This window comes from Macrobrachium rosenbergii, chromosome 5 (genome assembly GCF_040412425.1).
Source record: "Macrobrachium rosenbergii isolate ZJJX-2024 chromosome 5, ASM4041242v1, whole genome shotgun sequence".
Lineage (NCBI taxonomy): Eukaryota > Metazoa > Arthropoda > Malacostraca > Decapoda > Palaemonidae > Macrobrachium > Macrobrachium rosenbergii.
In genome coordinates this window covers 61244588-61270719 of record NC_089745.1, presented here as the reverse complement: position 1 = coordinate 61270719, position 26132 = coordinate 61244588, and the positions used below count along the sequence as shown (strand labels likewise).

The window sequence follows — 26132 nt, the reverse complement described above, 5'->3', positions numbered from 1 at the left end:
GCTATATAAACACGATTTTAAATTTCATACAGTTATTGTTTAGTGCCACTCCTCCATGTTCCTGTATTTCTGGTGTTCTTAGGTTAGATATGCACTGGGTTACCCATCCCATGTCCACAAACAAATTCAAATTCTGGGATTTACTTTGCTGAAGTCTATTGAAACTTACAATAACAATTCATTTTTAAGTGGGAAAAATAAAAATTTGCAAATACAATACAAAAAGAAAAATGTATTAGGCAAAAGAGTTTCTGCATACAGTAGAGTACAGGCAGTTCCAATTTTACATCATATTTCAGAGTTGGGTCACCAAAAATGTAAACTGGCTGCGGGCTGAGAAATTTTGCAAAGCTTTCATACATGGATTCTGCTGTTTACATGCTTACATTTAGTTATACTGTACTGCCCAAAAGTATAATTTTTACATTCTGAAATTTTCCATATAAAAACAGGACCTTAACGGATAAGATTTGTTACATCTCTCTGCTAAGTTACCCAGAACTGAGTAAAGATCATAATTGCAAACTGTTAAATGAATGAACAAATTCATGTGTTGGTTGAAAATCCTATTAAAATACAAACTCTACGATCAGTTGTCCTCTTTAATGGAATACGACAATATTTTTGCATTTTTGAACATTCTTATTTTCTTCTTACTTGTAGGATTCACTTTACAGGTGTCTGATTTGGCAGTTGCCTGTGGTTCACATGGACTGTTCCCTGCATTAGATGGAACTGTATCAGTTTGCTTAGAATCTTTGGTGGATATTAATTTGTCATTATCATGCATATTTCCCACTAAGTCACAAGAGGTCTTGACTGACAACTTCAAGGGCATTTCAGTTTCACATGTACTTTGAGAAGGTACACTTTTACTTGCTTTATCTGTGTCAAAATGCTTCTTATACATACAAGACACATCTTCTTTCATCTGGGATAGATAGCGCTTTGTTGCAGCCCTATGTATCTGTACATTATCCATTTGTTTTGCTTTGTTAACTTCACTAGCATTCAACTTATATCTAGTCAAGGCTGCTATGCTCTTTCGACGATCTGCCAATTTTTCTCTTGTTTCTTCCAAAGATTCCAACTCTGGTGCATAACATACATGTAAAATTCCTCCATAAAAAGATGTTCCATCTAACTTCACCTTGGCAAACCTTGCATTCTTAATATTTTTGTACTTTAGAAGATATGCTTCTTCAAAGTTTGGTTGAGGATAATCTGGAAGAATTTCAAGTAATTCTATATTTCCATATCTGAGGCACAGCCTTTCCAGTTCTTCAAGAATCTTTACAGCAGGCACACCAGTGACAATTAAGTATCTAGACTCATCATTAACAGTGTACACTTTGACTGATGTCAACTTTCTCCCTTGACGGTATTTAGCTCTGGTATAGCAAAATTCAAGTTGTTCATGATGAGGAAGCTTTTTCACAGCATCAGGGCGAATCATGTCCTGCAATGTTGAAATATGACTCACTACACAAAAACAAATATACAGAGTAAGAATAAGAGTAAAACATACCTGGAACACTGATTTAAACCTATTAGTGTACTTTCCTTGTTACAATGATACAGGCATAATTCTTTACACAGGGTTATTTTATGTTTCTACAAGAAAAGATAAAGTTATGAATTGCACAACAAAGGTTTGTAAAAAATCATCCAGCAACTAAAGGAGCACCCTTTGTCATTAGGTGTAGTTTTCATATCTTTATACCACCTCTGAAACATACATGAATTTAAAACAATTAGCAGAGTTGGGAGGAAGACACTGCATAATGCACCTTGTCTATAAAATCTAAAATTTTCCTATGCATACAAACCAGAGCCTTTCATGTAGAAGTATCCAGCATTGAAGTTATGTGAAGAAAGTTCCAATTCTATGAGAAGGAAGTGAAGGATCTGTCTTTCAGGGACCACGACCCGAAAAAAACCTGATTTCCTAACAAGGATCCCCAACCCATAACCAAAGCACTGAAAAGAAATCCAGGACTAGGTTCACGGATGAAGGAACTTCCTTTCCAAAAGACCAAGTTCAGACAACTGTAAGTATTTAAATGCAAGAGGAACAAGGACTCCACAGAAAACTTGTGCTGTCAGGAGGCCAACATCTGGCAAGGAGTTAGAAAGATGCTTCCTGTATCTCCAAAATCCATTCATTTGCCATGAAGATTGAAGGAAGAGGCTGCCTGGTACGTCCTCTATCCGTTGTGGGCATGCCTCGCATTGATGGACGTGCAGACTCCCAGCCAAAAGAGCAAACTAGTAGAAGGAAGTGCAGAATCGCAGACAACCTTGCAAACTAGCTGCCAACTCTGCCGAGTTTATGACAGGCCAGTGAAAACGTCAAAATCAATGCAGATTCGACAAAAAACTGAACTTAATCACGCTTAGCGTGAACTCAATGATACCCTTGTACCGAACAAAGATGTGAAGAGCTGTACGCAGAGAAAAATTCTGAAAAGTTACAACGGCTTAAAAAATTCCATAACCGTAAGAACCTGGGCCGTGTGAACTTATGTATTAATAGCCAGCGGTCTAGAGCGAATGACAAGGCTCCAGGTGGTGCAGGTGCTTGGAGCCGAATGCATCAGGCACTGGAAGTGACGCCAGGAGCTCGGAAGTCCAGGCAAACAGGAATTGGCACCTTACAGGAAAGGTCATTCAACAAAGAACAAAACTGCAAGAAGACCGTGAGAAGAAGGTAGCTTTTACCGTTGACAGAAAGCAAAGAACAGCAACTATCAACATGTAAATCTTCAGCAGAGTGAAGAGCCAAGAAGCTTATACCCGAAACCTTGGAATTGAAGGAAAATTGGAGGACGCATTGTAAAAGTCCTATTGGGTCTGTCCAAAATATGTATACCTTAGTTTAACCAGACCACTGAGCTGATTAACAGCTCTCCTAGGGCTGGCCCAAAGGATTAGACTTATTTTACGTGGCTAAGAACCAATTGGTTACTAGCAACGGGACACACAGCTTATTGTGGAATCCCAACCACATTATACCGAGAAATGAATTTCAATCACCAGAAATAAATTCCTCTAATTCTTCATTGGCCAGCCAGAGACTCGAACGCGGGCCAATCTGGCTAATGACTCGTGGGCACCAAAGCTAGAGTAGGCTCACTACTGATGTCCCAGGCAAAAAGCGGGGAAAGGGGGCAAAACTCTCAAGGTGTCTAAAAATGGTATTTTCATTATAAAATAAGTTTTTAAATATACTTACCTGGTAGTTACATATATGAAGCATCCCGCCCGATTAAGTGGCGCGCCGCGACGAAATTCAAAATTCGTGGCAATCGCGATATAGATGAATCAGGTGGCCATACTGAGCGCCCTCTACCAGTACTTAGAACCATACCCAATTGTCTCAGAAATTTCATGCCCCTGTTGTTCTCAGAGGAGGAGGAGAGGACCTTTTATATATGTAACTACCAGGTAACTATATTTAAAAACTTGTTATAATGAAAATACCATTTTTAAAAATCTAACTTCCTGGTAGTTACATATGTATATAATGATTATTGACACCATTGGTGGTGGGTTAGAGAACCAAAACACCGTTGGGAATTAGTGTAATTACTAAACACTAAATAATGGCTGTCAACATGCTCTGGTTTCTTACTGATAAGGAAGCTGGCTTCATAATTATCCTGCCTCGATAGCCTGCATTCCTTGAGAGACCCAGCAACACATCCCAGGGGGCTGTAAGTCTCTATGGGGCTGTCACGGTCCTCAACCTTAACATGACTAGACCACCACCCTTGCTATCCTGGCATAGCCATGGACAGGAAGCTGACCACCTGACCCACTAAAATCACTAAATAACACCTCCATAAAAACCTAGCAGACTTGCAACCCCAGACTGTGGAGAGGTTGCAGCAACATTCTGAACAGCCTGCAGGTTCAAATCAAGAAAAAGCAAGGAGTATAATACAAAAAAAAAAAAAGGTTATAGGGTAGAGGCAGTAGTACCCTCTCCAGCTACGGCGCGGAGGCAACGTGCGGACCCAGAAGACATGATCTCATATTGGGTCATGCTTCTTTCAGGTAACGCAAATCACGAAGATGAAACGCCCCGTAAAAGTCCCTTCCAAAATCGATTTCATAGACCTGTTTGTCTCTTATAAGCCATGATCGCCACAGCTCTCTTACTTAGTGTGCTTTGACTTTGAGTTGGGAAGCTTTCTCGTCCACATTCTTAGTGAGCTTCCCTTATTAAGTCCTTGATAAAGCATGGTGCATTCTTTGATAAAGGGTAACGAAGGTTTTCTTCACTGAGCACCAGAGGTGATCTGTCTGACCTCTCTCATGTTTCTGGTCCTCTGTAGATGGAAATTTAGAGGCCTAACTGGACCAAAGGCCTCTCTCTTTTTCCTGTCCACCTGATGAGACAGCCCTGGTATGGGAAAAGGATCTAAGGCCATGGTTGAGAAAAAGGGTTTCGTTTTGGCGAGAAAACCAAGTTGGAAATGGTAGACTGCATTTTCCCCATTGAAGCCCTGCTTTCTTGCCTAAAGGCATGGTTCTCCTACCACTCTTGGCTGTAGCCAAAGCAGCCAGGAAAAGGGTCTTCTTAGTAGAATCCTTCCATAAAGCCTTGTATGCGAGAGGTTCAAACCTGGCTCGAGGTTAAAAATTACTAGGACTACGTCCAAATTCCAAGAAGGGAATTGGGTTGTCCTTCCTCTTAACTGTCTCAAAAGACCTTACTTGAAGATCCGTGAGTCTTGTCGCAAAGTACGTCAAGCTATTTCTATAGCCGGAAGAGCGGAGCTTAAGCATGCTGCGGTGTATCCCTTGATGGTAGATACTGCTAGGTTTCATGGTTTTCAAATGCAAGAAGAAAATCCTGCCAGTTGAGGTTAGAGAGAGGTACTGGAAGAGGAAATGTTATTTTCTGCACCATTCCCTGAATAAATCCCACTTTGATTGGTACACCTTGTGGTATGGGCGTTCTCCTCAAATCTCGCGATGGCTCTTGCAGCTTCCTGAAAAACCCTTCCAGCTCTTGCAGTTTTTCGATGATCGCGCGAAGGCAGTTGGGTTGAGGCGAGGTACGTGGTAATTCTATATGTGGCTGTCTGGTAGATCATTCCGACAAGGTAACGATCTGGGGTGTCTACTAGCCACTCCATCTCGGTGATCCATGGTCTCATAGACCCAAAATGGAACTATCAGGGGTCATGCGGGCGTCGTTCGACTCTATAGACCTTCGCTGGCTCTGTCTAGGATCTTGAATGGAGGAAAAGCGTGCATATACCATCACACCCTGACAGATGGAGTCTCTGGCAGAGGCTTTTTAAAGATCTGCCCTGTTGTTGCCAGTTTTACGAACAGGCTACTGACACGTGTGTGACAGACCTTTAAATGTCTTCGAGACAAAACCCTGAGGCTATACTTATAAGATTTTTGGGGCTTTTGTTTCCAGGTACTTTAATCTCCTTCCTCTCCATACTGCTCTCTCTCTCTCTTTCTAAATCTCTGGCTTTTTTTACATATGATCACCTTATCTATTTTGTCAGTACTTGTATAGATGTATTTATCATTGTGCACAATTAGATACTTAAAAGTATTTAATTAATGCTATGAAATGGGTGATATATTTCTTGTATTCATTTTTAATCTGAATTAAATAAACTTCTTTACCTTCTCTATTATCTATACTTGAATGCATTGATCATCTTAAGGTTTTAAAAGACACTTTTTCCAATCAAACTTTCCACACCACTGAGGTAAAAGTCAAGGTGCGTTTGTTTTTCGAGAGGTTTCCCACACATGACCTAATCACTCTCTTTTATATATAATTTATTCGAAAACTAGTCATCAGGCTATCAGCTATGTTATTAATCAAAACTGTCCAACAACCTGCAGCCACATCTTGCCGGGCATCCTCTTTTGAATTTACTATCACGTGCTAGCTGCATTCTTCCAATTTCCTTCGTGACATTGATACGATGCTTCACATAAAATTTTAAGGTCTGCCGGATTTGAGACGTATTAACTTTTAGCCATATAAGACTTCACTTGAGCCCAGTGTAATTTTGATTGTTAAGTTTCGTCGAGATACCGATTTCTGCCCCTGACTCCTTGCAGCGCTTCATCTCTCTCAAAAATCTTGGCCGAGAGCTACAGTTTTATCTTGCCTTTCCAAGAGAAATTTAGCCCATCAACCTTCTTAAGAGAGAGAGGCAGAGATCTTGTCTGTATCTGAATGTTTATTTTCTCTTACGCCAAACTTACTGTTATGCTTTATTTCATATTTCACCTTACCAATTTATTCTTTACCCTCGATGTTAAGAAATCAAGGTATATGTAGAAACGAAATGCCTCAGACATAATAATACCGTGATGACGTGACCACCGAGGAAGAAGGTGCTCCTAGAAAATCTAAGCTGCTTTACCACGTGGATTTAAGCGCCACGTGGATCCGTGTGTGAGTACTGGCAACACCACCAAATGAGATGCCATATTGATAAACTCTGATTCCGTTTCTTGTAATTGCTTAAACATTATCAATCCGTGAACCTAAAGTAATAGACTTGGAATTCTGCGTATGCGAAAAAGGTTTTTATTTGATATCTGCAATGGGAGAAATAGTTTTATCTCGCTGTTGTTGTTATACATTTGGCATATATGCATACCTCTCCCGAACCCAGACAACCACGCCAGAGAGATCTGTACATTTTGGAAAGGAGTATAGTCCCTCCCAATTCATGAGGGAAAGCGTCACTGCCACTGCTTCTGGTCTGGGACTGGAGGCAGTAGGCTAGTAACTCTTCGTTCTCTGTCAGCCGCAAAGAGGTCTGTGGCGGTTCTCCCCCACAGATTCCAAAGCCTTTGCACACATCGTGATGCCAAGGTCCATTCTGTCGTGAGAACCTGTCTTCCATCTGCTGAGAAGATCCGCTCTGGCGTTCTTCTCTCCCTCTATGAGCAGGTGATCAGAGTTAAGTTGTTAGTTTGCCACAACAAGAGGAGATCTTTTGCTGCCTCGTAAGGAATCGAGCAGTGCCACCTGTTTCCTGATGTAGGCCAAGCGGCTGTCCAGTGTTGTCTCGTTGACCTGTAATCTTATTCTGAACCTTCTCACAAAGTGGACTATTGCAAGATGAATGTACAGTTCCTTGACATTTATATACCATTTCTTCTGATCGTTTTCCTGGGCCTGAAGTCTACGCCACTTCCACAGCGGTTGCACCCCATCCCATATCGATGCGTCCTGAATACAACGCTAGGTCGGGGTTCTTCTGGTGAAGTTGAGAGCCTAATTGAAGTTTTTGGGTTCCGCAACTCAAATGATTTTTGATTCCCAGAGGATCAGAATCCACGTCTCAGATCTTGGCCTCTTTTCCAATAGCTTGACAGATGGAACTGAAGTGGACGTAGATGTAGTCTTCCCATGGAAACGAATTGTTCGTCGAGGAGAGGGTCTAACGAACTCATCACTCCTCGCGAAGACAGGTCCATCTCCCTGAAGAGCTTCACCTTTCGCCAATCTAGAATGCGTTTTGGGAGCTGGAAAAGCCGAAACCTGACCTGAATCCTCATCACAGGTAGATGATGTCCTGTGAAGGCATTGGCTGTGATTTATTCGTTACTACCAGACCTAACTGTTCGCGTCAAAATTCATTGCTAACTTGTAGATCCTCAGACACTTTGCTTTGATCTGGCTCTGATTAGCCAATGGTCAGTACATCAAATCCGTATCCCTTTTAGATGCAACAATGAAGCTATATTCGATACCACTCGAGAAAGCGTAGGGGCTTAGTCTTAGTCCCAAAACAAAGTGCTCTGAACTGATAAGGTTTGTCGAGGATGCACAAACCTCAGATAATGTTTTTCTGTAGTTGGGTGAATTGAGTCACGTGAAAATCACCCAGCGTCCTGTGGGTCTATTGAAACCATCAGTCTTCCTGTCTGGTGCCTGCTGGACTGACATGAATCTCTCCATGGCAAACGGCTTTGCTTTACGTGATACTTGTTCAGTGGACTTTACGTGGGAACTGATTCAACCGAGGATTCTTGGGTACAGAAAAAGTCTGTTGCCAAAAACCCTCCTGGCCAGGTCTTCCACCTCTTCTGTTGCTACTTTTGATAGCATCTGGGTCACCTGTTCTTGAGAGCTGCTGCTTTGCTCCCAGTAAGTAGCTGTCAACTCTAACAGTTCTTGTGAAAGAGGGGGCTTCCTTAGGAAGGGAATCTTGTATCCTTCCTTCAAAACCGACTGTCCACCGTCACTTCCTTTGGCTCACTCTTGCCAGGTGGGACGCCTAGCTCCCACACTTGTGTCTGGAGGTTATTGTGATGATCATTTCTTGGATTTCGGTTGCTGCTTGGTTTCTTATGAAGTTGTCCTCCAGCAGCCATTCTCTGACTTCCTCTCGAAAGGGCTCTCCCACACGAAGGGCTGATGCGTGGGAGAGCTTCCTTGTCCTTCCTGGCTAAAAAAGGTTTGCGGAACTTTCCTAGCAGTCCTTGTATTGATCCAGATCTTGTGATTGATGTGCAAGGGCTGCTGATAAATCCTTAACCAGCCTGAAGGAAAGGCTGTTTAGATAAAGACGCCACAAGAGTTCAGATTTCACAGGCTATAGTCACTCCTGAAGACACGAGAGCAGACACAGCATAGCTTCGTTTCTTGATAACACCTGCTGTAAGAAAAGGGCAGAAGTTCGAGCCCGACCGTCCCTCACAGCTTTGTCAGAAACAGGCAATAAGGTACATTCGTGTCATTCTTCTCATCTGAAACTCTGCAAGAGCTACCCAGAGTCCAGTCCATCAAAGCTGAAGACTTTAATGGTTCTGAAGGCGCCTTTCATGAAGCCAGTCAACTCCAGTGGACCACAGAAACTTGGCTTTTGTGTGGCTGCTGCTCAAGTGAAGAAGTCATGAGGTCTGGAGAAGTCCTTGGGAGGCAGGAACTCCCAAACAGGCTTCCCAGTCTCGTACCACCGCATTGGATCTAGAAGCCAATCTTGTCGGGGAGAGGAAAGAAGTTCTTTCCTTGTTCTTCTTCTTCAAAAATCAATCATTCAGTGTCAGGCTCTCTTCACTGATTTGGCCAACACTCCATGCTTCTTGAATGAGGAAGACTTCTGGGGTCTACCATCAAATATTGAGGGAGGACTCGAGAGTGCAGGCCTGTTGAAAATGCGATTTAAGGGAAATAAGTCGCCAAAAGTAAGAAGTCTTTTCAGTCAGCGGCATGAAATTTCTTGAGTTTCCTCTTGAGATCTCTTCCAAGGATCCGCTATTTCTCGATGTCGAGCAGTGGGGAAGCGTGTGTATAGTGCTGCTTGCGTGTCGCGCGCTCACGTCAACCTGCGAAGGCTTCCGCGATCCTTGTCCCCTCGTCACTCGTCTGACTTGTTGATGGAAGCGTCTATGGCGCTGCAACTTGCCGGTTGCATCTTGCTGGCTGTTAGCGTCTTGTTGTCCTGATTCTTGCCTTACCCTCTTGGGTCTGTTGACATCATAGATTCCTTCTTGAGATGGCAGATGGCTGCGAGCTTCCACAACCGGAGACTCTAGCTGGGATCTTTTGATGAGAAGAGGTGGTGGCGCGGCTTGCGACCGTCCATTCTGAGGGGCGGGAAGCGTGAACTGAGTAATATTATCGTCTTCTTCCTCCGACGAGTTATCGTCTTACGCCTCTGTTTAGGCGCCAAAGCGCCCGTCTTCTTCGACAGGAATCTCTCTGAAACTCCATTTGCTGCAAAGAGGTTGGGGCGGGAAGGGGACCTGCGTCTCTTGATAAAATCTAGATTCTTGTGATTGGCGTAACCCGTCTGGGTCTTGCGTCATCCGAGGAAAAGCGAACACGTCCTCATCTCGCCCTTTCCTGCAGCGAGAGGGCGTCCTGGGATGCGTCAACAAGATCGCTCGAGGGCGTCCGCTCGTTGTTCAACGTCTCACCTCCCTTAGCCTGTCGCGTTCCCTTCTCCCAGGGGTTGGGAGCGGAAGGTCTAGAGGCTGGGGCGTGACAGACCTGAGCAGACGCACCACTCCACTGCACTACTGTCACCGAACTTTTGTTGCAAACTATGCACTGCCCCACATCACTTCCCTATCCGAAGAAAGGTTGCACAGAAACTCCTATGGCCAGAAATAGCAGCCATTATATCCTTTAAAAACCAGTTACTACTCCCGACTCTGCAGGAGGATGCAAGATTACTATAACCTTGGGTGGGATCAGAATATTAGTATCAGACAAAGTTAGAAAGGACTGACATCAGAAGACCTAGCTGAAGGACACTGGATGATCTAGCTCTCCTAATTCTGTCCTTTTCCAATCGCCTCACATAGTGATCATACTCTCCTCACTCTTTCTCAGACAAACTTTCACACTCCTTGCATCTATCATCAAATGCACACACATGATCACCATTTCTTACAAACTGTGTGAGGATCAAGAGCAGTATGTAGAGAGCGGTTCTTGCATCCCCTAGCACACATTCTAACTGCTAGGGTCAGCCATCTTGAAAAGCAAGTACAAAGAACAATTGTTTCAGTCGGAAACTGACCAAATGGGCTAACAATGAGAAAAAAGAAAAATCGAGGGGGCGTCAAAATCAGCGAAAGCCATCATAAAAACCAAGCAGTAATGGGTACTTCACCAATTGTAGTAAAGCAAACCAAAGTAAGAGCGAATTTTCCGTGTTGATAGAAACTTGACGGCGAGAATTTCTGAGGACAATACAATTGGGAATGGTTCTAAATTACCTGGTAGAGGCGCTCAGGTACCAGTACCTGACCATCTATACGTGATTACGCCAATTTTAATTTCTGCGTCTTGTACAGCAGATAAGTGGGATAAAGCTATATATGTAACTACCAGGAAGTTAGATATTTAAAAGCAGATATTCTTGGCAGCTGGAAAAACTCGAAAATCCGAGACATGCGACTGAAAGTTGCCAGGAGGACTCTACCACTCCCAGCCAGTGCTCCTGATGTCAGTCCCGAAAAATGAAGTTTTCATAATAAAACTAATGTGTAATGCCTGAACCTGGATTAGCCTGGTCACTGACCAGCTGAACTACATCCCCATGGCACACCCACTAAGTGGGTAAACAAACTTCATCAGCATTACCAAGCACAGGAAAATCTTGTCAAATGAGTTACCTGAAGTACTGTTGGCTAACACTGCTGCAAGTCCCAGCAGTGAGGCCGAGATCCCCAGTCGTTATCTGCTATTCAAGAATTGAAGTGGGGAGGAGGGTGGGAGTCATTCAGGTGTTCGGGTAAATGTGTGCCAATTTATTATAACTCGCTATTACACTCCTAGACACCTGAATTAGCCCGTTAACAAATTTAGTGGAGGTGGGATCAATCTAATTCAATGACCTGCATCAGGAAAGCAGGTAACTCATTCACCTACTCTGTATAAATGAATGTATCCTCCACCTGGTTATCCCACTCAGCAGGTGAGAATGTCTGTAGAGAGTACGACGTCAGTGTGTCTGAGTACTGTCTGAGTTGAGCTACACCTCTCATGTGGTATTCAAATCACCTCTGTGGATAGAGAGTAACCAAAATAAAACCAACCTACCATGTGGCTAATCCCGGCCTCCATGATTAGTGAGAGCGATGGAGCCTCCCATGTAGCTAATCAAAGCACTCTCACTTATGGAGGGTCTGAGTCGAGCTACCTCTCATGTGGTATTCAAACCTCCTCATGGATAGAGAGTAGCAAATTGAAAACCAACCTACCATGTGGCTAATCACAGCCTCCCATGATTAGTGGAGAACAATGAACCTCCATGTGGCTAATCAAAAGCACTCTGTCATTTATGGAGGGGTCTGAGTCAAACTACCTCTCATGTGGTATTGGAAACTCCTCATGGATAGAGAGTAGCAAAAAAATAAAAACCAACTGAAGTGGCTAATCACAGCCTCCCATGATTATTGGAGAACGATGAACCTCCCATGTGGCTAATCAAAGCACTCTCATGTGTGGAGAGTGCAGATGAACACCCCATGTGGCTAATCAAAGCACTCTCATGTATGGAAGTGCGATGAACCTCATGTGGCTAATCAAACACTCATGTATGGAGGTGAAGAACCTCCCATGTGGCTATTGTAGCCTCTCATGTATGGAGGAGAAGTTGAGTGTGCAGGATCTTCAAGTTCTTCGCCGTCCGTTGCCGCCGATGTCTGCGCAGCAAGAGGTTAAGAAATACCAAACCTGTCCACTGGATCTGCCTATCTTCACAGTACTAACGTCAAACCCTGTATTCTCACTATGAACCTGACTGCAGAGAGTCTAAAATTCCAATTTCCTGACTACATTCATTACCTATAGTTCCCCCCACCCTAAACATTACTATGTAATTATAAGATCGAGCTGGTCGTCGCCAAGGGAACAAGCGAGAAATTCTTCCAAGAAAACTGAACATCTTTAGGTAGAAGTCGTGAAAAACGACACCGACTTCCAAGTGTGCAACTGAGATATCGCACTAGAGTACCCTTAGCTAAATGAGCGCTTACGATAGAGGTTAGCGGCTACACACAGACTGAGAATAACTTTCGCGTAAAGAGAAACGATGCATCTCCCAAGTGAGTATTCAGAGCCTGCACCATTAAGGAGGAATGAGGCGACTGTGCCAAGCATTGACCCTCCACGCCCTGCGGAGACTAGGCAAAGGGCCATGGCGTGGCGAAGTATCCCAGCGCCGACAAAACAACCTAGGCTACATGGGGCAGCACTTTGGACTCTTGTGAGAGCTATCAAGACTAGAGATATAAGATACTCTGAACTTAAGTTTCAGTGAAAACTATCAAAGACTGAGATCATTAGATACTCTGAACTTAAGTTCATGTGATTATACTATCACTGTTGTAGATTCTAAAGCCCTAAAAGATTTTCTATCTGGTTAACCTAATAATCACACATACTCACGTGAATACTACCTTAGCTAAATGGCGCACCTAGATAATAGACTTCGCACGCTAAGCGTGGACTAAGTGAATAACCTTCAGTCTTCGCACGAAGGAATGCCACCTCAGCTAACTAAATGCACCCTAGACGGAGAGATTTGCCACTATACACAGTGGGGAGAATTGAGCGTCCTCTTAAGTGAAGGAAAGAAAACAAAGACGGACTCATAAGCAACTACCTCAGAATGGAAGACTCTGAACCATTCCTTAGAAAGAAGATAAGTGGACATATTCCGAATGCACAATAGTGAGCGATAAACCCTCGCACCACGAAAATGGTAGAGTGTGCCGCAGCTTCTGTTAGTGTAGTAGCGACATGAACCAGGAACCAGGAACCATTCTCGAAAGCGCTAATCGCTTCGCCGACAGCGGACGAAGTATTCGGCGGAGCTTACAAAAGTGTACGAGTGGGCGGGTTATCAACCTTACAATTACCATGGGACATAAAAGATATCCCGCTGATGCGGAACCGAACGCACGGACAAGAACCTCGCGAGCGAAGCGATCGTTTAGCCCAGCACGACTTCCGGAAGAGAAGCGCATATTTCCTCTAGGAAACTGGCCTAGGAAACTTCCGAAGCTGCCATTGTTTATCTGCAGCTAAGCCGAAAGACAGAGATAAAACACCTATGCCAATTATCTTAACATTAGAACTTCGACAAATCTCACGAGGGCCGAGAGACAACAAGTCAAATATCTTACTGCTAAATTTGGAAAATGAAAAGTACTGCAAAAGTACTGAAGCCAGTGGCAGCAACAACCAGCGGAAGAATCTTGACTTTCCGAAGGAATAAAAGAGAAAACCAGCTATTTCAGTTATGGTAGGCCTAAGATGAATGACCTTCCTTACGACTACAGACTTCCCCATGTCAAATTGACCTGATAAAGCTACGGTTTGACTTCTGAAGCTGGAAGGAAACACTGTCTGAACATAACTTTAGGTGTCTGGACTGTCAGCTGTTCTTTCGGCGAGTCACCGCAACAAGATTCCTCACGCAGAGTTTGGATGATAATGGGTATCATTTGTCTAAAAGATCTTCCGCATGAGGGAGAATCGCAACTTCGTAAGGAGCATTAGAATTCGGGCCGGGTGTTAGAGCAAAGCAAGGGCTAGAGTCACAGGCGTCTTGGCCTACCCATGGTTCCTGATTACCTAATGAATGAGACCAGATAGCGGAAGAAGTATACACCTCTAAGTTCTAATGATCTTGTTCCCCCCCGAGTTCTCAGATACGACCACGGCAGGATGCGATGTCTCCAAAGCAGACCCACTATTGTGTGTTGCTAGGACTGAAACGTCTGATGGCCACCATTTGCCAGCCCTGAGGTTCCTGAAGGTTATGAACTCCTCTCGTTCCCAATCCCTCCAGGGCCCCGAAGCTGGGTTCCTCCAAGTTGCTCCCCAACCTTGATATGGGGCATCCTGAGTACAGATGAACACGTCAGGGAAGGGAGACTATAGAACAGGATGTCCAGATGCTTCTTCTGACTATCACAGACGATCTGACAAGCGAAAATCGTTCAGATTATACCTGCATTCTCGATGTGGAAGTCCAAGCGATTCCTGGTATATCTGCTGAAGAGAATGAAAGAAAGCATGCGGAGACACACGACCCTGGAATGAGGGAGAGAGAGAGAGAAGACATTCCCTAAAAGGCTTCTTCAAGTGGGTACCAGCTGTTCCCTGTTAAACAGGAACCCTCTATTTCCACATTTTTGTACTTCAACGATGCATATTTGCGAAACCAGAACATGAGTTAGAGCAACAAGTTCGTTATACTGGCCATATCCCCTTGTGAACGACAGCCACACTATAATCGCAGCTTGCTGTGGCGCTACTGCTGGCGAAAGCGGCTGAAATGGGCCATGGAGGAGATATCCTCCTCCCTAAAAAAGACTGTTACCCAGGCGCAAAGGTGCCAACCGAGGGCCCTCTCAAATGTCAGATAGTGAGGCGGGCTTCAAAAGCCCCTCACATCTTCTGCCCAAGAGCGTTATATAGTCAGGCGACATGTTAACCTGGTATGCCAGCCTTACTGACACCGAAGTGAAGAGGTGTAAGACAGTACCGGACCGGAGGGAGTATATCATCTTGTTTGAACAACTACCGGTTCTGTCGCATATAGTGATTCGAACATCGTTGCTTGATGATGATGTCGCTCCTCCGAACCTTGGATTGAGGATCGTGAGGATAAGTCTACACCATCGCTTATACTCATTCTCGTGGCTGAAGGAAGAACTAATATCGGTACGGATCCTCTTCTTCAAATGAACAATCCTTGTCGGACTGGATTCGACGGGCGGAAGAGATTGTCGATTCTGGTCCGACCAAGCCGGAGAAGAGAAGAGGCAGGCGATCCCTAGCAAGCGCCGAACTCGAAAACCCGGGAACTGCTACACCTGGGTGCGTGAAGGACACCTGGCGTATCAATCGCGTGAACACACTGGGCACCAAAAGAAGTCCTAGGTTGAGCAAACCCCGCCACCACAACAGGGATGACGCAGCAACACCTGGGCAGACCGCCACTCCTGAGAGAGAAGAGGCCGCCAACACCGAACCCTCCAAATCGGATGTATCAAAAAACGCATGAGAGTGGAATCCGAACTGAAGACAGGAACAACATGGATGCCTAGACGGAGGGACAGAAAACCTGCCGGAAAGTTGAGAAAGAAGAAGCGAGGAGGAAGAAGGAAAAGCTACTTTCGGAGTAACCACCGGGCGTACGCGCCGATGTTGGACAGATGGAGAAAGGTCCCAACTGGACCCGAAACTCAAAGGAGTATTGAAGGGGAGATTCACAGTACCGAACCGAAGGTAACAGAAGAGGTAATTTACCAACTATCTGGAGAATGGAAAGGCTACGGAAACTACTCGTTGCTGATACACTGAGAGCAGCTGGCACAGAGCGAGATAGCAGACTGCATTAGCATCCACAAGTCATGGAGATACATTACAATGAGTTAACTAATGGTGCTGATACACTGAGCAGCTGTGGCTGAATGGCAACTGCCATTAACATCTGCAAATGCGGAGGATACATTACAGTTAGGAACCATAAAGAGATGAAATAAGGAGTTACTTGCCTCCGCAAACAGCAAAACAACTGGGCCGGATGCCTGAGAAACCACCGGATTTGCAAAGGTGATAAAGCGACGGATCCGTAAAAGTACGCCCTTAACTTGAAGAAAGAGGGGTAGCTGAACTCTAAAATACAGGGTTGAAGCAAAGAGAAAGCCTTGCTCTGCTGAGTTAAAAGCCAAGAAAACAAGGATGCATAGCAGAGAGACCCTGAGCCCCCAACAAGCGGACCAAAGAATGTTGAAGGGCAATGGAAGAAGGCAGAAGAAAAGGGAAAAGCAGGGAAATTTCCGTGACCGAAGAGGACATAGATTTCAGAAAATAGACTGGTTTCATTTACCTGATAATCTTGATGAGCATTATCAAATCAGAAAGTCAGAAGAAAATAGCCTGGTCCTGTTCCCCAACCCCTGATAATCTTGATAGACATTATCAAATCAGAAAATTCTTTACAAGACATGATCATGAATATTGGTAAAACTCGATGCTTAGAATTACCACCATGCATGGAGACAGACGAGTACAAACCCCCAAAGGAAAAGGAACCTTCAGGAGGAGTATTGAGGAAAAACAAAGACAGAACCAGATACATGAAACCAAATCTGAACGACCCTCACGGATCTGGAACCTTTACCATTTGCACAGAGCACGAAGCAGGAAATAAAGCAGGTGGTCTGAATGAGACCTAAACCAAAAGGCAGCAACTACTTTCCTGAATACCTACTTAGAAATTCCTACACCCTTCTAGTGATTCTAATTCTAATCCACCTTAGAACTTATGCTTTTTGGATGGAAGGAAATCTGCCACCAACACTGCCTGCTCCACGCCGGGACGGTAGATCCTACCTTGAGGTTTGCAGTTCTCCATGATCCCCGGCACCGTTAGGGCTGGTTCTAAGAACAGGCAGAAGACTGAAAAAGAAACGATTAAATATCCTACAACACTATTACTACTATCTTATCTCTAGTTTCTGTTAATTTCCTCATAAAGCTTGAAAAATAGACTAGACATACTCAGCTAACTTGTCCTCTAACAGAATAATTCTTCCATCAGTCTACCGGCCAAGACTGCCACCTATCGACTGATACTACTACACTGTTTCCTACATAAAACACAAACAGAATGTCGATCGTGTTTGAGGGTACTCATCCTAAACTTGCGGGGCGATGTAAGGACGATGGCGTCAGCATCTCCAACAGTAGAGAAGCTCTGTAAACCGAAAGATGCCGCGAAGTTGATATCGGCGCTAGCGAGCAGCGGCGTCTTCTTGTTTGACCTATCCAATCAGTCGAGTACGATCCCAAAGTCAAAATCGGGAGAGAAGTTCCAAATCCCATCAATAAAGTATCCATCCAGGAGAAAATGCGTTGAAAACAGTCCAAATCATGATCTGATGTCCAAAAACTTGAATGGGGGTCGGGCTAAATGACCAAAAGTTCGCCTGATGTGGGACACACCCACACAGCATGGCGAACAAAAAGCAATTGAGGATCTCGGCCTCACTCGGCGGGACTTGCAGCAGTGTTGCCAACGGTACTTCAGGTAACTCATTTGACAGATTTTCCTGCTTAGCGTTGTGCGCTGACGGTTAATACCGCCAGTGGGTAAAAGCTATGGGGATGTAGTTTGGGCTGGTCAGTGACGGAGCTAATTCAGGTGTTCAGGGAGTGTATTGCAATATGACATTTTTATAACAGTTTTATATATATTTACCAAGTAATTGCACAGCTATAGTTCCACTATGAACAGCAGCTTATATTCAAAATTTCGCGGGTAGCACTTCGATAGTTTGTGTAGGTGGTACAGCCGGCCCCACTAGCGGAAATATTAGGAACAACTCAGCAGACAATCGTCATTCGTTTTATGCTTTATGTCCATCAGAGGGGAGGAAGGTGGGCTCCAATTCTGTAATTACTTGGTAAGTATATATAAAACTTTAATTACTTGGTAAGTATATATACAACTTTATTTTATTATAAAAATGTCATTTTTATATAAGTAACTTACCAAGTAATTACATACCTGAATCCCACATAGGCAGGAGGTGGGACATATGGAGACAGAGTTCTACTCCAAAACATTAAGTCACGTAATGAATTTGACAAAGAAAAGTTGCTAGCATTGAATACAATGCTTGTCATTCCCTTAACAGTTAAGAGAGCCTGCAATAAAAAACTGCATCTGGTTGTCGTTCAACTTAACCTGTAGTGGCATGGCAGTAAAACCGTGGAGAGCTTCTACTTAAGTGGGAGCTTTGTAGCCAAGGAGTACTCCAATGGCTACCAAAGCATCAGCGGAAGTTATGCAGCTAAGGAGTTACCCGATAGCTAGCAAAACTTTAAAAGGTGTCCTTGCCTTGGGCGCAGTACCAATGTAAAAAACAACCAGAAACACTGTCACCTATACTGAAATAACACCACAACCCATCTGAGAGTGGTGGGTGCTCCAGGTACTTTGTACCTCCTGGCTCCTAAAAAATCTATACCTCACTAGAAGGTGAAGAGACAGTAGGAGAAAATCCTATGCTTCCTCCTGCCATAACATGCCAGTCACTGTCCTGTGGTACTGCAGAACTTCAAATGCTATGTAGCCGGTGCCGGTCTGGAGTTGGTGCCAGGCTAGCTGTAGTAGCTCATGGATGCTGGTGTAACTATCGCTGGTGCCAGACTGTAGCTGGTGGCAGGCAAGCCCGAAGCTCTGGGAGCTCTATAGCTGGGGAGCCAGACTTGTGTCAAGCACCAGCTCGCAGTGCGAGGATCTGGCAACAGACTACTCATCTGGAAAGTGGAAGCATAGAAGAAGAGGCCACTGGTGAGAAGAAATTAGGAAAAGTTTGAAGCAGAAAACGCAAGAGAGCTGAATACTCCGTAGCAGGAGTTTCTTCCTCTGGATCCTGAACCTCCTCTTCAGCCGACAAAACTGGAGACAAGGGCGCATCTACAGTGCTAGCAGGAGGAGGCTGAGGCTTCAAAAAACTCAGATGTCATCCAGTCATTACTGGATGGGAGCCAGAGCTGTATCTACAACAGTTGGCGCTGCAAGAGACAAAGCTGTCGCTGAATGATGAGAAGAGGGACGTTCTGGCGCCGATGGGTGCTCAGGAGCTACTGGAAGATCAGGCACAGTTGAGCGCTTGGGAGCTACTGGGCGCTCAGAAGATACAGAGCGCTCAGGAGCCACTGGGTGCTCGGAAGATACAGTGCTCGGGAGCAACTGAATGATTGGACGCTACTGAACGTCTGGGTGCTACTGGGCGCCCAGCACTTCGTAAGTCTTACAGGTTGAAAGAATAATTGGCACTGCTACATTTCGAGATGCCAAAGAATGTCTGGAGGAGCGTGCAGGAGCTGAACGGCGTTCGGTCACTAAAGCGTGCTTGGAAGTGGAAGGAAGCTCGGGCGCCAATGGGTGCTCTAACACAGCATGCTTAAACTTAGAGACTGTTCAGGCTCTGAAATAAGACACTTCACAGGAGAAACTTCTGACAAAAAATGCTCTGGGTTGTCCCAGAAGCTACATACGGGTTCAGTCTCCTTAACTTTCCTATGAGGCACCTGTGGGGTGCTAGACACATCCACTGCAGACCTTTTCAGTGGTCTGGATTTATCCTTAAAACACCATTGGCACCTGCATTTAGGACTCAATGCTTCAGAACTGGAGGAAAGACAGTGTGCATCCAAAAAAACTCCTTTCCAACAGCATTCTGTCATTGGGAATCGACTGCACATGCAACTGAGGTGCAAACTGCCTGTAGGTAGACCTACCAGCCTACCTTGGTCCTCCGGTATGACTTCTCCCATGTGTGGGGTGTGTGTCTGGGACCTTCGCCTACGAGAATTGGCAGGACAAACAGCCATCTCCTCCACTAACACTTCACTATGAGCACTCTTTTCACAGTCCATAAGCGCACAAACTGAATCACCTAACTGGGCCATAGAATTCACCAACAACTCAAACTTATGATCAAATTTCGCTTCTAGGGTGGCAATGGCACTGGGGTCGGAAGCATGAGAGCTGCTTACATGAACAGGTATAGCTGAAGGACTGGGAATTGGGGACATGACAGAAATAACAGGAACATCAGAGGAAGACTCCAAAGATTCCTGGCTGGCTAATGACTTGTCACTCCTAGCAGTCGCTTTCCTTTTCCTATCTCTTTCCAACTTGGATATGTGAAAGTCAAAATTTTCCATTGTCTAAGGTCCCAGTCAACAAATTCAGCAAAAGTCAGATCTAATGAACACACTTGATCCCTGCAACTCCTACAAACTGTATGCAAATCATATTTGGCAGAAATCAACCCAGTATTGCAGCCCTTACTGCAATAATGAGTGCTAGACATACTTGCGTCGGACATTGTCAAAAGCAAGCCATGTCTCAAAAAGGGAAAACAAGTTAAAATTCTGAAAATTCGTCTAGAATAAGTAATCCTGACTAAATAAATGCCAAAAGGCAACCAAAAGAACCCAAAATACTTCACCGATAATTTCAGGAAAACAACCAGTACAGGTAAAGCCTACAAAATCTAAAATTTAAGCTGCTGCTCACAACCTTCGTCAGGTTATTAGAAATAAATTAAGCCTCTAATGCTGTGTTGTTCTCTCCTTCCCCTGGGTGGGCAAATAATTATTTAACACTAAAAACAAAACAAAAAATCACTACTCTCAAATTTTCAAATTTTGCAATACAGGTTATAATCCAATTGATGATGCCAAAACTGTAATTACTTAGTAAGTTACTTACATAAAACTTGCACCTGGGACACTAAATAATTATTTAATACTAAATGTTCCCAAAGGTAAATAATATCCTCTCTCTCAGAAGCACAAAATTCTGCATGGAATTTTGCAATACAGCCAATATAATCCAATGAACAAGACTGCACAAAACTGAACCAAAGAAGCCATGACCACAAATCCAATCAAGAAAATATCTTCATCTGAAAAATATCTTGACAACAATAAATTTGTAATAGAATACAGTATGAGTTTTGTACTGTACTAAGCATGTTACAGAGACTTAGGATTACAACATAAAAACTACAATACTGAGTAATCCTAAGAAGTAAAATAACCAAACTTTCAGAATTGGTATCACACGAAAAAAAACTACCCCTAACTTAACCCAAGGTGTCCGGCCCTTACCTGGATGAGGCTTCACCTCACTGGATCCCTAACCTAACCTATGGAACAAGTAATGTTTTGATTGAGAACCAGCTTAAAAATTTTTATAACTGGCTGGAGTCATATCCTGAAAATAAGTGTTTTGCTTTGTTCTTAACCCTACTAGGCTACTTATTTTAATTAACAGTGCCTTAGGTTAGGTTAGGGGGATCTATGGGAATGAAGCTCACTGTCGGGTCATTTCAGCCGTAAGCACGTTTACGTGCAAAATGGGCATCATGTTTAGTACCAGCCCCTTGGGGATGTATGTAAAACATAAAATAATGATGGTAAATTCCATAAACATAACGTCTTACATCGTTTTGGATGTTACAGCCTAAATGACTTATGGCCGAAACGACCAGGACCGTCCAGGTAAGGATCCAGGTAAAATTGAAGACTGCTACCATGGCCCAGTTCATGCCAGTAGATACCCAAAATGTTTATCGCATTTGGTTATGCTTTTTATTATGTTTATATCTTTTGTTTAAGCTTATGACATTTACCATCTATTTTATGTTTTTATGTTCATCCCCAAGGGGATGGTATTAAATACGGGGTAGAACTAAAACAGCGCCAGTTTTACCTGTAAACTGGTAGTTAGACCTACCAAGCCATAGGGATGCAGTGATAGGCCTTCAGTTTTACCAGGATCCAGAGCCATAGGTTGGATCAGGGTAGAATATAGTCACTAGGCCTGTTATCCCTAAAACCACTAATCTGCAACTGATATTAGGGTAGAATACAACTCCGCATGGGGTATTATCTTGGAAATTGACTTTTTCTAAAGTATTCTGGTTACTTATCAAGAATTTACCCTTATTTTTTGTTGGTCGACTGTAATTAACCTCAGAACTGATATGTTATTGCCTGGAATGCTATCACGCATGCGCTGAGTTACAGGGGAACTTCTGGTAAAAAGTGGAGCCTCCTTCACCGGGGGGTCCGGGGGATCCACAAAACACAGCCTACTAGGTTAGGTTAGGTTAGGGTATGTATGGTTCCTTTTATAACAAATTTCCTTATCCATTCCCTTCTTGGACAGGGGTATGGGTCCCTAATGACTTGCGAATGCGCAGAACCGTTCCATACGACGAACATGACAGTCTGGTTTTCTCCCAAAGTATTTCCCCATCCAAAACCCCAAGTTCCCGCTGGGTCCCCAACATTATTGGGTAGAGTTGTTTGTTAATAATAGTTGACCGACAATAAACATCACCACCTCCTTCACCAGCAACACTAAATGTATAGGAAAAATCAATTTCCATGGTAACAGGCTAATTCATGCGGAGCTATTACGTAGAAATACCGATATTAGCCTACCCTCAGAAGCAAACAAAAACACTAGGCCTAAACATATCAGACCTGAAAATCATATTTCAAAATCCTGAAGACATTGAGGTTGTAAACAAGTAGGCTACACTTGGGCAATCCACTCATTTTTCTTCCCTAGCCTAGTAGGCTACAGGCGTTATATGATACGCTACTCCAGACTACAGTTAAGAACGTGTTAACAATGCTACATTTAGGGTTAAATCGAATAAGACTTAATATAATTGTTAGAATGTTAAAACTTACCTAAAACCCACTACCAATAGACGAGAAATAAAATTTAGCTCAATACTGCAAACTTCTATTCGTGGCTGTCGGCTGAGTCTGACTTGAGGCTGGATATATGTAGGGAGTTAGTTCCTTTGCATCGGCACCCCCTAAGCTCTTATTAGTTTTTAGTATTCGTTTCTTAATTGTTTTAGTTTCTCGTGTCTCTTCTTCCACATTCAGTGCAGTATGACTCGTCTATTCTTTCTTCTGCAAACGAGAAGTTTCCGAAGATACGTTTCCGACTTTTTTAATATGGCTATTTTAATTTTTACTCTCAGTCTTCCTTAACTTAGCCCTTCCAGATTCCTCGGCCTCGGGGATACGCCACAAACACAGTTGCGGGCACACTACACTGTTAGTTACATAAAACGGATTTGGTAGTAAATTTCTTTGATATGACACTGCTTTCGCTAAAAGATTACAATTTTAATATCACCTTAATTATTACCCCCTCCCTGGGACTTAACTTACATTAGATTTTACCTTATAATTATATCAGGGAAAATAATGAATGTACATTTTTTAATTTGTCAGAATCCGTCATATATACTTCAAGTGAGAAGGAAAGTGAATGAATCTGAATTATGGCATATACTGTACAGCTGAAAAAGTTAAACTATCATCATTTTCGTATTCTACGGTGAACTTTAAGAAATTATTAAAACTACCAGATAGAAGAAGATAGTTTTAAATTATTTCAGTGTTGTAATTATTTTGTCTCTATATGATTTTTTTAACAAATTCTGTTACTTTTTCGGGATATAGTTTTGTACACAATTTCAGTTTACTTCTCTTCCAGACATTCTGGTTCTTCCATGAAGTATATTTTAGTTCTGTGAGCACACTTAGATCTTGCACAATGATCCCGACCACAGTTAAAACAAACTGGTTCACAAGAATTCCACTTTGTTATGTATTCATTTGAACAACGGCATGCACCATGGAGTTGCTTTATTTTTTTCAGTCCATATGTATTGCAATTCTTTGCATCATAAGGGTTTAGGTTCCCCGTAGTCTTGTACATTTATACCAAGGAGGTTTCGTTATATTTCCTACTTGGAATATTATAGATTTTCAGTCTTGCGCAATGTTGTGATAAATTATCTTTTTAAATGGTTCATCATTATTGGGCAATATGAATGGTCCTTGGACACCATTCATTGTACCCTCTTCCATTCCTTAATTTTTAGTTATCTGTAGCCTGTGTTGCAAGATAATTTCCACACTGATTTTTGGTAGTTGCTTTAATCAATCATGTTTTATTTTTAAATGTCTAAGTCCCTTCAGTTGTTGAATGTTTGTTTATAGGGTAGTTTCCCTGATGCCATTTGATTTTCACTTTCTATTATTAAGAAGCTTGATGAGTTCTCAAGATTGGATCATGCCTTATTTTAAATTATCTCGTTCTTTATGTTACCTCATAAAACTTTATTTTTTGTTTAGCAGGAAGACTGTAAAGGGAGAATCATTGATGTTCAAGAGGTTGAAGGTTGTGGATTTACATTCATAATACAAAATAAAATTAATTAGGATTGTAGCAATATTGTTCCTGTTAAAAAGGGAACTGTTGTGGAAGACCCACCAAAATAGATATGCCTTACCTTTATGAAGTGATAAATTGTCTCTATAGAGATTGGGAAAAACACTGAGGGTAAGGTTTGACAGTCATGTATCCCTTCCTTGGCAACTTGAGGTACTACAGTTTTATTGTTGGGGAGGCACGTCACCCAATTCCATCCTCCATGAAATTTTCAAGAGCAGAATTTTCCATGTAAAGTCTGTTTTAACAGAAGAAAAAAAGGCCTGACTGCAATCTGTTAGGTCAACATGAGATGCAAGGCTTCCAGGTCCTTTATGTCTAACATCATCAGGGAACTGGGACATTGTTTCTCAGCTGCCATCCTCCAAGAACCCAGCCAAGGCAACTGATCAAGGATCTGGGTTGAGGAATTCTAATTGTGAAGTCTCTGCTGTCTGTTTTGTATACAAATTTTCATGTTTTTTTTATGAAATCTCATCATTATATTAATAATTGACATTTAATCACTTCTTCAGATAAAGATGCGTTTCATACTGCTCTTGAAACATTTTACGCTCATTAATCATCCGTGTACGAATCTGGCTTTGTGCTGAAACAACTTGCCTCATTGTAGTCACTTCCTTCAGTACACATCACACTTTTGTTCTGTTGAGTAATGGGACAGTCACATCTACTAAGTGCCTGGCAATCTTTATACTCTATCCAGAATGTTGCAATCCAGTAAATCATCATAGTAACAAAAGTTCTGCCTCTTCCAAGGCCAACCATTTTGAAACAAAATTGTCTCCTCTTCCCTCTCTTCATTGTTAGCTTGTCTCATATATTTTGGACATCAAAGTTCTTTTGTTCTATAAAGATTTTGTAAACTTGACCATGACTTAAATTTGGACATGGTACAGTACAGTACTCACCACTACAGTTCTGCACCATCCAAGCAACCTCAGTTTTGAATAGATACGAATTTGTAATCTATGAATAGTGTTAGGCTAATGAAAAAACACTGCCAAGAATATATCTAATTCCATAAATCATATACTGTACAATATCATTTTTAAATGTTATAATCTACAATACACCAGATGCAAATGAAAATGACATGAAATTGCATATATCAGTCTGTGTGGCAAATGGTATCTGATAAGACCAGACAATAAACAGAATATTGCAGACTGCACAGTTTCTTCAAAATATTATATATACAAAATTGTCTTTGTTTAACTTCACATATATTCTTCAAAGAATAAAATTCAGCAAAAGTCACAACAATTTATTATTCATCAAAGAGAGACAAAGGCAATATGTTGAAAGAGTTTTCTGAAGTTTAATGCAATGTTGGCAGAAAATTAAAAATAATTTTCAGGAAAAATTAGCACAATAATATCAACAATAAAAATTATACATTACTATCTTTCTGTAACAGAAATATTAGCTTAGTTTTAGTAGGTATTTACAAGACAAATATTACCAAATTGTAACAGTTAAAACTGCCAAAATCCTAGGGCACATTAAAATACTTAGTACATTGGCCACACTTGCAAACAATGATAAACAATCCCAAAATTATTAAAATCAGTGTGAAAATAAATTATCACAAAAGTTCATCCAACTAGTCTACTCCCTATTTAATACTGCCTGTTTCAAAAGCAAGTATTTAGTAATTAAATGCTATAAGACATATTTACAAAGAAAAGATTAAAATAGATTAAATTTATCACAAAAAATGTCAGAATTAAGGAAGCTTCATTGTACAACCCATGAAATTTTAAAAATTAAAGTTTTTCAACAACGGTACACAACTAG

At 42.5% G+C, this 26132-nt stretch overlaps 1 protein-coding gene across 1 annotated transcript; it reads right to left on the bottom strand.

The window, feature by feature from the left end:
• Positions 1–212: 212 nt before the first annotated feature.
• LOC136838848 (RNA-binding protein 48) lies at positions 213–23126 on the bottom strand. Its single transcript, XM_067104493.1, has 2 exons — positions 22769–23126; positions 213–1459 (listed from the first exon to the last, which is right to left on the bottom strand). The coding sequence occupies exon 2, from the start codon at positions 1454–1456 to the stop codon at positions 590–592; it is 867 nt and encodes a 288-aa protein (XP_066960594.1). The 5' UTR covers positions 1457–1459; positions 22769–23126; the 3' UTR covers positions 213–589.
• Positions 23127–26132: the final 3006 nt, after the last annotated feature.

Bases quoted from the DNA above. Each gene is read 5' to 3' on its own strand.
- LOC136838848 (XM_067104493.1), bottom strand. From the start codon at position 1,456: ATGATTCGCCCTGATGCTGTGAAAAAGCTTCCTCATCATGAACAACTT.